Source organism: Polyergus mexicanus, unplaced genomic scaffold (genome assembly GCF_030449975.1).
Source record: "Polyergus mexicanus isolate NDT 795.1 unplaced genomic scaffold, iyPolMexi1.0 SCAF_1, whole genome shotgun sequence".
Classification (NCBI taxonomy): Eukaryota; Metazoa; Arthropoda; class Insecta; order Hymenoptera; family Formicidae; genus Polyergus; species Polyergus mexicanus.
The window spans coordinates 9,593,614-9,606,065 of NW_027223321.1; the positions used below are offsets into that span (position 1 = coordinate 9,593,614).

General features: G+C 30.7%; 2 protein-coding genes across 7 annotated transcripts; both read left to right on the forward strand.

The window, feature by feature from the left end:
• The first annotated feature begins 203 nt into the window (after positions 1-203).
• On the forward strand, positions 204-3,008 carry LOC138938396 (probable G-protein coupled receptor B0563.6). Of its 2 annotated transcripts, none has more exons than XM_070305324.1 (6): positions 204-446; positions 763-1,022; positions 1,325-1,551; positions 1,647-1,948; positions 2,077-2,311; positions 2,666-2,805. In XM_070305324.1, exons 1-6 carry the CDS (start codon positions 424-426, stop codon positions 2,708-2,710), a joined length of 1,092 nt encoding a protein of 363 aa, XP_070161425.1. In that variant the 5' UTR covers positions 204-423; the 3' UTR covers positions 2,711-2,805. The 2 variants fall into 2 exon arrangements, with proteins under 2 accessions (XP_070161425.1, XP_070161415.1); XM_070305314.1 differs by having other exon boundaries at positions 205-446; positions 2,620-3,008.
• A 133-nt stretch (positions 3,009-3,141) lies between these two features.
• LOC138934103 (trafficking protein particle complex subunit 11-like) lies at positions 3,142-12,127 on the forward strand. 5 transcript variants are annotated; one of them, XR_011447093.1, is made up of 22 exons: positions 3,162-3,210; positions 3,433-3,629; positions 3,762-3,931; positions 4,036-4,224; positions 4,341-4,514; positions 4,585-4,752; positions 4,819-5,023; positions 5,113-5,286; positions 5,362-5,440; positions 5,523-5,577; positions 5,741-5,948; positions 6,043-6,245; positions 6,331-6,636; positions 6,712-6,917; positions 7,037-7,173; positions 7,300-7,512; positions 7,611-7,774; positions 7,841-8,063; positions 8,131-8,239; positions 8,338-8,414; positions 9,824-10,146; positions 11,196-12,127. XR_011447093.1 is itself a non-coding variant. In XM_070297552.1 (21 exons), the coding sequence occupies exons 2-21, from the start codon at positions 3,441-3,443 to the stop codon at positions 9,950-9,952; spliced, it is 3,378 nt and encodes a 1,125-aa protein (XP_070153653.1). In that variant the 5' UTR covers positions 3,142-3,296; positions 3,433-3,440; the 3' UTR covers positions 9,953-12,126. The 5 variants fall into 5 exon arrangements, 4 of the variants coding, with proteins under 4 accessions (XP_070153653.1, XP_070153643.1, XP_070153660.1 ...); XM_070297552.1 differs by having other exon boundaries at positions 3,142-3,296; positions 9,824-12,126; XM_070297542.1 differs by having other exon boundaries at positions 9,824-12,126.
• Positions 12,128-12,452: the final 325 nt, after the last annotated feature.

Genomic DNA, 12,452 nt, shown 5'->3' on the forward strand with positions numbered 1-12,452 from the left:
AATCCCTATTCTAATTTTTCTTTATTGCTTAATACATACAGTATAAAAAATATTTATTCATGATAATAATTAATAATAGATCCTTATTATTTGTTCAAGCAGTTCGACCTGATTTAATAAAAGGTTTAAGTCTGCGTTTAAATAAACCCCATATACAGCTCGACGGAGTTTGCGCAGTGTCTATTTTTCTGAAGACCCATGAGATGAATATGTCGCAGGTAAATCTATTAGAATCTATCATGTCTTTACTGAAAGTAGATTTGCCGTTGGCTAAGGGAAGAGAAACAGGCGATAATGTGCATGTGATAAAAACGTGAAACATCGAAGAAGAAATAAAGTTTTAAATTACTTAATCGATATAATACAAGATTCTCTTTAACGATCACATTAATTCGTATAATTAATAATCATTAAAACTTTACAATGTTAACAGGAGTGATTGACGGGTTTGTATATATTTTATGATGTTAATAAAAAATTCATTCACTCATTAATTTAGCTGATTAATTATTTCGTTTTTTCATTAACATATTATGCATATGTATGCGTCCGTTTGTATGTTGTTATTGCATTTATCTGAATTAATTGGTAAAATTAATTAAATGTGTAAAGGCAATTTTATTATAAAATAAAACAATATGTTTCAAAATGACTACGCGCGACAGTTTATTCTTAATGATAATAATATTGTAGATATCGCTTTCTCTCTCTTTCGTGACTGTTATGTGCAAATCTTAACAAAGTAATTATTTGTCTTTCCAGTACGCAATTGTGTTGCGAGAACAATTCTACTATAATCGGACATGTGGCCGTCGACGACGACGTTATACGAAGCCGTGTAACGTCCTTAGTATGGACTTCTTACGGTATTATAGTTCCAATTATATTAGCCATTGGTATTTTCGGTAATACGGTAATCCTTATCGTGCTGTCCGGTCCGGTGTTTCGCGGAATCGCGTACCTGTATCTCAGCGGACTCGCTCTGGCTCACATCGGTGTTACAATATCTTGGATAACAATCAGTTTGTACAGTTTGATTTTGCAACGCATATTGAGAAAGATACTGCTCGAACGAACAACAATCGGCGATTGCGCACATCCAAATAAAATTCAAATTAATTGAATAAATTAAGCAATTACGACGATCGATATACAATAATTAAGAGATTATTACTTGATTATACTTAATTGTAATTGGCAATGTCTACAATGACGTGCACGTATTAATTCGATGTTCGTTTGGGTAAAAACAATTTTTCTCGGTATAATAATGAATACAGCATTATATATAATACACAATGTTATGATACTTTTTATATTTCAGCACTAAGATTGGGTTACGGTATGAATAATAATTATTTGTCAGCTTTTTACTATGCTCATCTTGAGCTCGTTGTTCTGAATGCTTTTTCGGCTGCCAGTGTTTTCATCATGGTCTGTTTAATCGTGGATCGATACGTTTTTGTATTCTTTCCGGCACGCATTCGCACCGGAAATACCCGCAAGAATGTCAATACCTTCATACTCTCTTCGTTTATCACCGGTTTCATGGTATAAAAAAAGCAAGATTAAGAAAAAAGTTTTATATATATAATAAAATAGATTGCAATATATATATATATATATACATATTATTTCGTTGACAGATAAGCAGTCCGTTATCGGTTATGAGAACTGTTTATGCAGAGCAGGATGGACCTGATATGTTTTTCACATTACGCGAAAACGTGTCCGTCACGCAGAGCAAGATATGGAAAATGTATATTTGGACAATGGAAATTATAGTGCGATTTTGCCCGTCGATTCTATTTATTGTACTGAATAGTTTGGTCATTAAGAGATTTCTGCAATTAAACGCACAAAATCGGCAATTCCACGCTGCCACTGACAAGTTTCGTGCTAATAATGGACCTGACACATCGTTATTATCTCGCAATCGAGGATATAAGTATGTAATAATATGTAAAAATGTTTTTTTTATATTTTAATTTTTAACGTAAAATTGAGAAGATTCATATAAGTCTCTATGTATATCATATTCCCCTAATATCATACATAAAATTATTCTTTTTGTAGAGAGGAGCAACATTTGGCGATATTGACGACAACAATGATTTTATGCTTCTTTGTCACGACAATTCCTCCAGGTCTCATGCCGATGCTATATATCAATCATCACCCGCTCGATCTGGCTTACCAAACTTTTCGAGTGTACTCAGCGATCATCGAACTCAGCAATTATGCTATTTATATCCTTATATATCTCATTTGCAGTACAGAATTTCGAAGAGAATTACTGCGAATTCTACAAGTGAGTTTATACATTTTTCGCACTCAATTTATTAACTGCGGTAATTGTCGTTCTAAGATCAACAAATTAGATTTTTAATAAGCAATAATTATGAAAATAACGTTCTTAAAAAGATTTTCAGGATTGTATTAAATAAATCAATATACATCATAATTTTTTTATAACTAAAGAAATATTGGTAATTGATGGGTTGATTTTCTAGCATTATGTTTTATCATTTTTACATTAAAATTCTCCCCCCCCCCCCCATTAATATATAAGGGTGGTTATAATTTAACTTTTTAATTTTCAAAAAAAAAAAAAAACAGGGAAGATGTAATGAAAATGCGATTCAAGATGTTGATCAACCGATAGGTGAAATCGAAGACTACAGTCGACACGGCACTACTGTTCGATTAACACCAGAACATACCAAATTAAATTCCCCCGAGTCCCCGACTAAAGAAGCTAAAATGGAAGAAGATTTACAATCGTCAGACGCTTTTATGTTAGAGAGTCGCATTATTGCATAATTATATAATTGTGTATTAAGAACAAAAAAGAAAACTATACTTATATTATATATGTTTGTACGTATCACGAATCATCGTATTATATAAATGCATCCGAATGGTAAAATTATATTTATGTATGGTCTTAAATTAAATGTATTGAATAATTAATTTTAATTGTATTACAAATGTGAGATTTATCGAAAATTTCGATTATCAATGAAATTAAATTAAAAAATCGAAATTAACTCTTATTTGTCCTTATATGTATATATTTTAATATTTAATACGATTGCATGTTTCGGCACGCTTCCTGTATCCAAACCTAACCTGACCTAACCTATCCTAAGACAGCTGCTCGCAACTTTTTGCTGATGATAATTTATAATCTACCTGTCAAAGTTCAAAGTGTGTGAATATGATATATATTGATTACGGTGTTTAATTGTAAAGCAATTTACTCTTTAGCGAGATATTCTATGTAGTTTATCTGTGTAAGATTCAGATATTATTATATTATATTATTTGCAAAAAATCATAAAAGAAGACATTAATACTAAAATAAAGATAATGTATTAAAATATCAAAAGAAACAAATCTTGATGATTGTTATTTATTTTTCTAATAAAGGCTCCATAATGTTTGAATTGCCAATGGAATTGACAGCTAAACCTTTAGCTCTGATAGGTTTGACTGGATTAGACATTACAAATCCAGTACACCGCTCTATTTGGGATGCATTTAGCAATAATCGTAGACCGGATTGTGCGGCTGTTCAGTTTAAACTATTAAGTTTATCACATGAATTTCCTACTGTTAAACCAAAGGTATATAATCTGTTTGACAGCAGATTATTGGGATAAGTTCGTGAAAGAATATCTCTTAAATATTGCAAACTATTTGCATGACATTGCTATGTATTATTTTTACTTTTACATGTACTATTTTATATATTTTAGCGTAGTTCATATGAATGGTACATACCTAAAGGAATCTTAAAAAGAAATTGGATGAATAAATATCTCAATGATATTCCTTCAGTAGTTGTTGTATTTTATGATTTGGATTGGAATGATCCTTTATGGAATGAGAAAAAGATGGAGTGTGCCTCTAGAGTACAATCTTTAAGGTAATTATTTATATAACTTACTCAAGATATAATAATGCAATCAATTTAATTATTGTATTATAAATATAGGATTAATTTTTTAATGATTATAATTTTTTTCTTAGAGCTGCCCTTGATGGAAGAAGTACAAAGATAGCTGTAGTATTGATACAGCATGCTCTTCAACCGCTTCCTGGTGCTGAGGATGTGGTTGCAACTGAACGTGCGACAACATTGTGTGGAGCTTGTGATTTAACCGCGAAATTTTTGTATATTTTACCACACGCCGATCATTTATTGGGATATATATCTAGGTTTTTAATAATTCTTTCTATTCTTTTATTGTTTGCTCCTCCATTTTTTCTTTTTAAAAAATACATTACAATATATACACATATATATATATATTTTTTTTTTATTTATGATATAGATTAGAGACAGCGTTCTATGATTTGGCACAAAATTTTTATTATCATGAATATCGGAATGTTAAAAGTCATCGTGATCAACTCACTAAAAATGTTCATCAGTATTTGTTTGTTCGTCATCAATTCAAAATGGCATTCTTGAACGAACTCAAGCAGGAACTGCATCTTGCTCAAAAGTAAGATTAAAGATATAAAGAACTTTTATATATATATTGGAAGATATGTATACACATTTATGTTTTCCAGGCATTATATGCAAGCTTATCACAATTTACTAGAAACAAGAATGACGGATGCAAATGCGCTAGAAATAAAAACCATTGCTGGATTTATAAATTATAAGTTATGCAAAATAATGTTTAGCTTGAATCTTCCGAAAGATGCCATTTCTCAGTTTAGACTTCATACAGAAAGGTATTAATATTTATTGTGTTAATTTACAAAAATTCTCGGTAATGATTAACCATTATTTATTATCAGATTTAAGCTAAAAACTGGTCCAAAAGAGCTTATGTTTGAACATCATGCTTGGATGAGTAGTCAGTTCTCTACATTTGCGGAATTATTTGACGAAGCCATTCGTCAAGGGTTACCTGCTGTTCAAACGCAACATCCAGGATATTATTTCCAATTAGCTGCCAATCATGCAAGTCTACGACAATCTGCATGTAAAGAACTCTGCCAAGTATGAATTTTTTAAATAAATACATTGTAATTTTTCTGTTTATATGTTATATTTTATTCGAATATTGTTGATATTTCAAATTGTTTCAGGATGTAAATAGCTGTCCAGATTCAGATCCATTATTAGGTGAAGAGAAACTTGAGTTTTATGGGCAGCGACCGTGGCGGCCGGGAAAACTAAGTGCAGAACCTGCAGACACAGCCAGAGAAGTTATCGGTACACAGGCTTTACAATATAGAGAGAAAACTACAGTTAATCATTCTGTAAGATAAATATATTGGCGCTTTTAGCTCATAAACATATAATAAATAAATAGCAATAATTGTCATTTTTTTCAGATGATAATTATTGGCTTATTAGGAAACGCAATATCGCAATTTAAGGTGTACCGTTGTCCGAGAATGCGCCGATTATTGGGTATAATATGTTTTTGGAAACTTAGAGGGAACAATATATATAATTACTTATAATATACTCATAAAATATTTTTTTTCTATAGTTGTGCAAATGGCAGAGGAATACTTCAATGCTCGGGATTATGGCAAAGTTCTTACGTAAGTTAAAAAATTAATTTTTTCTTCATGTGATAAAAGTTTCAAGTTGCAAGCGAAATTTTTTAATCATTAGATGACTAAGCTATCCTGGTTCTGACATTGTTTCCTCTAAACTGTTTTTTTTTTTGCATTAACATAAAAATTCTAACATTCAATTGGTCAGATTATTGATGCACATGTTATGGGAATATCACGGAGAACGATGGCCGGTCTTACTCACAGATATCTTGAAGAATGCGCTGCGCGCCGCATATTTATCAACCAATATTCAAGATTATCTCACTCTGGTTCTCGAAGCTTTAGGACCTTCAACTACATTCTCAAAGGAACAACAAGCTATTATTTATAATAATATTATGAATATATTACAGGTTAATTCAATAAGGCACTTATTGAACTTATATACTATATATATAAAATAATTATCATACTTAATAACAGAAAAAATTTCATACTTAATAACAGAAAAAACCACCGACTCCAGAATCAGACTTGCCAGAGGACATCAAGCATCTTGCAATGGAAAAATGGATGTCAGAATTAAGTTCAGAGCCAAATATTTTTACAATTGATGATAATAATATGACATCATTTGTCGATGTTAAAGCGCGATTCTTGCAACAAACATATGCAGTAAATACAATGATAACGGTCGAAGTTATAATAAGGTATTTGATTCTATTTATATTTAGAAATATATTTTTCGAAGAATTATAGGGCATCTAAAAAATTTTTACGTCTCTATAATTACAGAAATTCTTACGGTGGTATCATTGAATTTTCTAATGTGTCGATAACAGTTAATAGTTCAGGTTACAATACTGAAATTCCAGTTAGTAACGGTCAACAATCCGATCTTATTTTTCAAGCGAAAGAAACGAAAAAGTTTTACTTCAATTTTAAAGCGCCTCATCAAAATGATGGTGCAGAAATTCGTATCAGCACAGTCTCGTTGCAAATGGGTGATAGTGCACGATGTTGTATTATATTGAGATTCTCAGCTATAGGTAGAGAAACGAGTCTACTGGATCGTTTGTATCCCGAAATACGACAACTTCGGTATGTTTATAAAGAACAATTCCTAACAATCTTTTAATGCCATTTGATAATAATTGATCATAATTCTTATATTAGTGAAGGCGAATTTGAGGCAATAAGGCCGTTAATTCATGCGGAGATCAAGCAGGAAGAATCGAGTATAGATCTAAGCGCAAAATCGAATAATCCTGCGCTTTTAGGCGAGTGGCTACCCATTACAATATCTCTATCAGCTAACGAGAATGTTAACGCAATATGTTTACATGTAATACTCGTATCAGAGGGTAATAATGAACAATCGAGTATGTTTTCACGATCTTATGATATTTTATTCTTTTATAAATTAACAGTTTATGTTTTTAAAGTTTGATCATCACTTTTTTTCTATATAAACTAAGCTATTCTAAAATGTATATTTCAGCTGAATTAAGCATAAATATGCTTAGTAAGGAGTCAAAAGTATCAATTTTTGTTGGTGATATGGCAAAAGATTCATCGATCAAACAAATTGTACACATTAGGGCACATAAAGTAGGCGATAGAAATATCATAATAAAGGTGCAAATACATTAATTTTTTTTTTATAAATCGATACATTAATTAATTATATATATATGTATGTATGTTGTGTAACATAATATAATATGCTCTTATTATTTATTATAATTATGTAATAATATTTAGGCGGACTACTGTAGACCTGAACAAATAAAGGGGAGTAAAGAATTAATGTATTCGTTGGCAGTTAAGAAGCCATTTGAAGTTGCAACACAATTTTACACTACATTATTTGAACCACTAACAAAGGGATTTGTTAATGAATCCTTTATTATTATGCCTCATATTACATGCGTTTCTCCATGGCCTATAAATATTCTAAGCACATCTATAGAATTGGTAAGTCCATAGAGTATATATAATTTAATTATTTGTAAAATCAAGTTGTGTTGGGGAGATTTGAATGAAATGTTGAATTTATGTGTGCTCGAAATTAGGCGGACTCTATTCAAACAGAGAGCAATCTCGACAATCAGAAGTCCATTTTAGCGAATATCAAACTCTGCGATGGTGAAACTGGAACCGATGCCTATTGCTTGATTCCAAAGACAGGTGGCGAACAGCCTATTAGTATTGGAATATATACAATCAAATGGAAAAGGTAAAAGTGACTGCAAAAGATTTTTATGACATAGAAATATATTTATAAATTTTATTATTTTTGCAGAGCGAATGACGAAACCGCGCTAGAAACTAGTAGTAGCGTAACTCTGGCTCCTTTATGGGTCGAAGATGCGGTGATTGGATTAGAAGCCAAAATGCCAGCTCATGGATGGGTTCGCACGCCGTTTTGTATTTCTTATTTTATAAAAAACCATTCCGATTACCTCATTACTTTGCGCCTGGCTATGGAAGGCAGCGACGCCTTTATGTTTGCTGGACAAAAACAAGTATGCTATTTACGTTTATATTATAGTTGATATACACAATAATTCTATCTTATGTATTTGTTTTTAGATTAATATTTACATATCGCCTAAAAATGTTCGAAAAGTGGAGTGGGTCTTACGACCGCTAGTCGCTGGTTTTGTTGCTCTTCCAACATTATCACTGACTGCACTTGCAGGTAATGACATTTAATATGTATTAAGTGATTTAAGAGTTTTGCATCTTGAATATTGATATATTTGCATTTATTTTATATATTGCGCCTATAACATATAGACGAGGAACACAAATTGGGCAAAGGACGATTATCAGAAGTGGTTGAACGGTCGTTGCCGACTCATATATATATACTGGTAAGTGACAATAACATAAACAATTACTTTAATATAGTATTATATTATATTAATATACATATATATGGTATTTTTGCAGCCGAAATCGCAGTCTGTAGGAGAATAAGCGAATTCGGTGGAACTTTCTTTCTTTTTTTTTCTTTTTTTAAAAAAGAAATATATCTTTTCAATCAAACTAGATTATAAAATTGAGCATACATTTTGATAAGCTGATATTACATTATTAGAGTCTTGAATATATTGAATATATATACCTGAATATATAACTTATTTAAGCTATTTTATTTAATTTTAAATATTCTAAATTCTATAAGAGATTAAAATATTGTAGATTTTTAACAAATATTATTAAATGGAAGCGATTGTATCGTTTTATGCGCTGCATGCATATATATAGATATCGATTGCTTTTATGAGCATTACGTTGCCATAGTAACCATATAATCTACATCTACGTCTACGATATATCCAATATATAACCGCACGAAATAGCTTCTTTCTGTTCTTTATTTCCTTTAATTTTATAATTATAAAAATATTAGTTATTAGTGGATACGGATAATTTTATTCCCGTATATAACGATTCCACAAAATGGCAAGGAATAGCGGTATTGATATTAAAAGTGTCTTTGACGAGTATTTGCAAAGAGAACAACAATTTGAACAAGAAATAGAAGAACGGTATTTATATCTTGAAATATAATATTTGCTAATATGTTATATAAATAACACATGTGTTTGTACTTTTTTACAAGTAACATTATTTTTTACTTTACTTTGCAGTAATAAATTACGTCGCGAAATTCGTAATAAGGATGTGTCCAAAGTTTCTAACTCATCATCGTCGACTAATCTTCTTATAAATTTGGAAAAATCTCGTATTCGTAATCAGACTCTTCTAAAGGTTTGCTATATGTATTTTATATGGAAAGAAAAAATTCTTTCTATGTGAGAAAATTATTTGTAATACAATTTTAAATTTATGTATTATAGAATATTTAAAAGATGTATATGCAAAATGTATCAGATATATACAACTCAAATCATTGGCCATCTATAGTATTAATTTTACTAATAGATTACTAAACTGTTACTCAGCAGTTATCTATTATTTATCTATTATTTATATCTATTATTATTATATCTATTATTAGTTATCTATTATTTTGTTACATTAGTCAAAATTGAAAGTTTATCGTAATTTTAAAATATTTATGAGCATGCGCTATCACTGAATGTTAAAACACATTTTGTTATTTATAAAATTATATTATGAAGCACAGATACTTTTAATATGTTATATGATATGTATACATATTTTGTTTGATAGGTATACTAAAAACATATACTAATTAGTATATATATACAACTTAAACAAAGTTGAAAACACTTTTGCTATTTTATGGCAGGATTTGGAGATGTCTAGAGCACGTCTGAGAACTTACGCATCTTATACGCCTACCGATGCGGAATTGCAGCAGATTTCATCGACTTATCGGAGTCATCTTCGTAGAAATACGCAAAGTACGGAATCTTGATGAGCTCATTATTTTCATGATCGATGCTCGGCGATCTTTGATTCAATCTGATAACTCGAGCCGAACGAACAAACTTGCAAATTAAAAGTTTGTTGATCGTTGGGATCGATGAATCAGATTGATCAAGTGTCTATCCATATGTAGCGAGTGCTAACATGTGCTTCAAACAGAGCAAGAAAACTGATCCATTAGACGTGAGCATAATTATTAATCTTGTAAATTCAGATCTTCAGTTTGTACTTTTGCGCACTTCGTCTTTCGATTCGAATTACCGCAAACTGCTATTTTTACGTAAAATAAAAATATTACAAATAAAATAAATACATATTGTAACAACTTGTCCGCATCTTACGCGGATCTATAATATTATCATTACTCGCGAATAATTATTATCACACATGTGATATAAATCATGTCACTAATATTGTAATAATGTCAACGACGTAATCGACTTTACACGAACGTGATCGCACAATTGATTCTTTGTTTTCCAACAAAATGCGAACTGCAAACTGAAATCTAACGAATCTAATTTGCACTATAATCTACTCGTTCAAAGGTCTCACAAGAGACCTGTTTACATAGGCAATGCGTTACTTTTTAAAGACTACATGATGATTATCCGAAAGCTTACCATATGATACCTTGTGGATTGATAGATCTTTTTATTTAGCACCGCGCGAGAGAGCTTCTCGAGGAATTATGCATAAAGGAGATGCGTAGACAAGTGGTGAACGGTTTCCACCTGTCTTCATGCATATGCTATATTCATATTTATTTTCTATGTGTGACTGCGCGCTATCATTGCAGATAATTACCGGCGCACACAACGTGCACACACACGATAGAACGACCATGTATTCAGTAGTTGCCCGATAAGAAGCTGCTCAAGCCAATAATTTGCCGGAAAGTTGTATATATTTTACAACATCTTTCTGTCTTTTATATACGACGCAAACGCGAATCTAGTCTTGACCTTTATAGACTATTTATTTTACCGGCGTGACTTTTTGACCGTTAAATTTGTTGGCAGATTAGATTCGTAGTTTGCTATTACGTGCTTTATTATCGACTTCATATTCGTGCAACTTTTCGAACTGTAAAAAAGTGCGCAATTTATGCAAATTATCGTAGCCGCATGTCCTTGTGCTTTACTTACCTTCTTACGCTCGTAAAATATATTAGAGAGGAATATTAGAAATTTGTGCGAGCGACATGTATATGAATGTTCTATGCACAGCAGAAAATTTAGAAGGACTGAGAGGCACACGTGAAATGAGACAAGGTATAATTTTGTATTTCTACGTGGCATAGCAGCTGAATAAACGAAATAACGTTCTGACTTTTTACTCTGACCATCGTATACGCCTGCAAACATCTGTATCAACAGCCTCATTATCTTGAGGGATACTATCTCTTTTATACAGTTTAGTCAGAAACCCTGTTCGACATTCTCCACGAATATATCCACAAATTAAAATCGAAATCTTCATACAAATTTTCTGTCATTTTACATATGATACAAAATATATTTCGCAGCTCTCATATTTTATGACACATTAAATTTATCTATCTAGAACATTGTAGATCACGCCTTTAAACTACTGAAGAAGTTTGTTTTACGGGATTGATAGAGAATATCGCGTTTCACTATATTTATTGTTTGCCCGGTTGCGGAAGCTTAAATCAGTATAGCGTACAAGTTCGTTGCATTTGTCTACCTAATTATTGGGCATTGATGCGTTATCGCTATCGCTGTCGTTCACTGAATAATAATAATAGCATGTATCATTGAAATGTTTCTTGCATGTCCTTGCTACATGTAGACTAAGTGAGATATTTATATCTATATTAATTTTTTAATTTTTATTTATAGCAAAAATTTGCATTAATAATACAAATTTCCTATTACATACACAAAAAGGACAAAAAGGAAAAAAAAACATAAAAAGAAGAATACACATGTGTGTGTCCTTGATTATAAAAATGATTTAAGAGCTATAGCCAATCATATCTCGTTTTCAAATAATTAAACTTTTATTCAATTCTGTGTGCTGACACATTAAAAATTATTCTTCAATAATTAAATAAAAATATTTTTACGATATTTTTACCGAGATAATCTTTTAGCAACGTTGAATAGTTTACATATAATAATGTAAAATTATGTATCACATTAACAATTGGGTTCTTCTATATTTGTGACTTAAGCCAATTTCATGACTCTGTTCATTTTTTTTACATTTTATTATTATTTGATGAATGGCTTTATTTTTTGTTAATAATGTCATCTCATATATAAAAAATTTTTCGATTATTTTTGTTTATCTATTTTATTCTCGCCAATATTATAGTAAATAAATCTGATAAATACTTCTAAAAATAATTCTAATAAATTATAGAAGCATATTAAAACCGTGATTTAAATACATATAACAAATATAAAAGAAATTAGTCTTTTGGTGGAAATGTATTTTTTATGAATATATTAGTACAAAGT

Coding starts and splice junctions, on each gene's coding strand:
- LOC138938396 (XM_070305314.1), top strand. CDS start 424: ATGTTAACAGGAGTGATTGACGG. Junction 1,023..1,324: donor AATATCTTGGATAACAATCA/GTTTGTACAGTT, acceptor TTTATATTTCAG/CACTAAGATTGGGTTACGGT. Junction 1,552..1,646: donor CGTTTATCACCGGTTTCATG/GTATAAAAAAAG, acceptor TTTCGTTGACAG/ATAAGCAGTCCGTTATCGGT.
- LOC138934103 (XM_070297542.1), top strand. CDS start 3,177: ATGATAATTTATAATCTACCTGTCAAAGTTCAAA. Junction 8,064..8,130: donor TGTTTGCTGGACAAAAACAA/GTATGCTATTTA, acceptor ATTTGTTTTTAG/ATTAATATTTACATATCGCC. Junction 8,415..9,823: donor CGACTCATATATATATACTG/GTAAGTGACAAT, acceptor ATTTTATGGCAG/GATTTGGAGATGTCTAGAGC.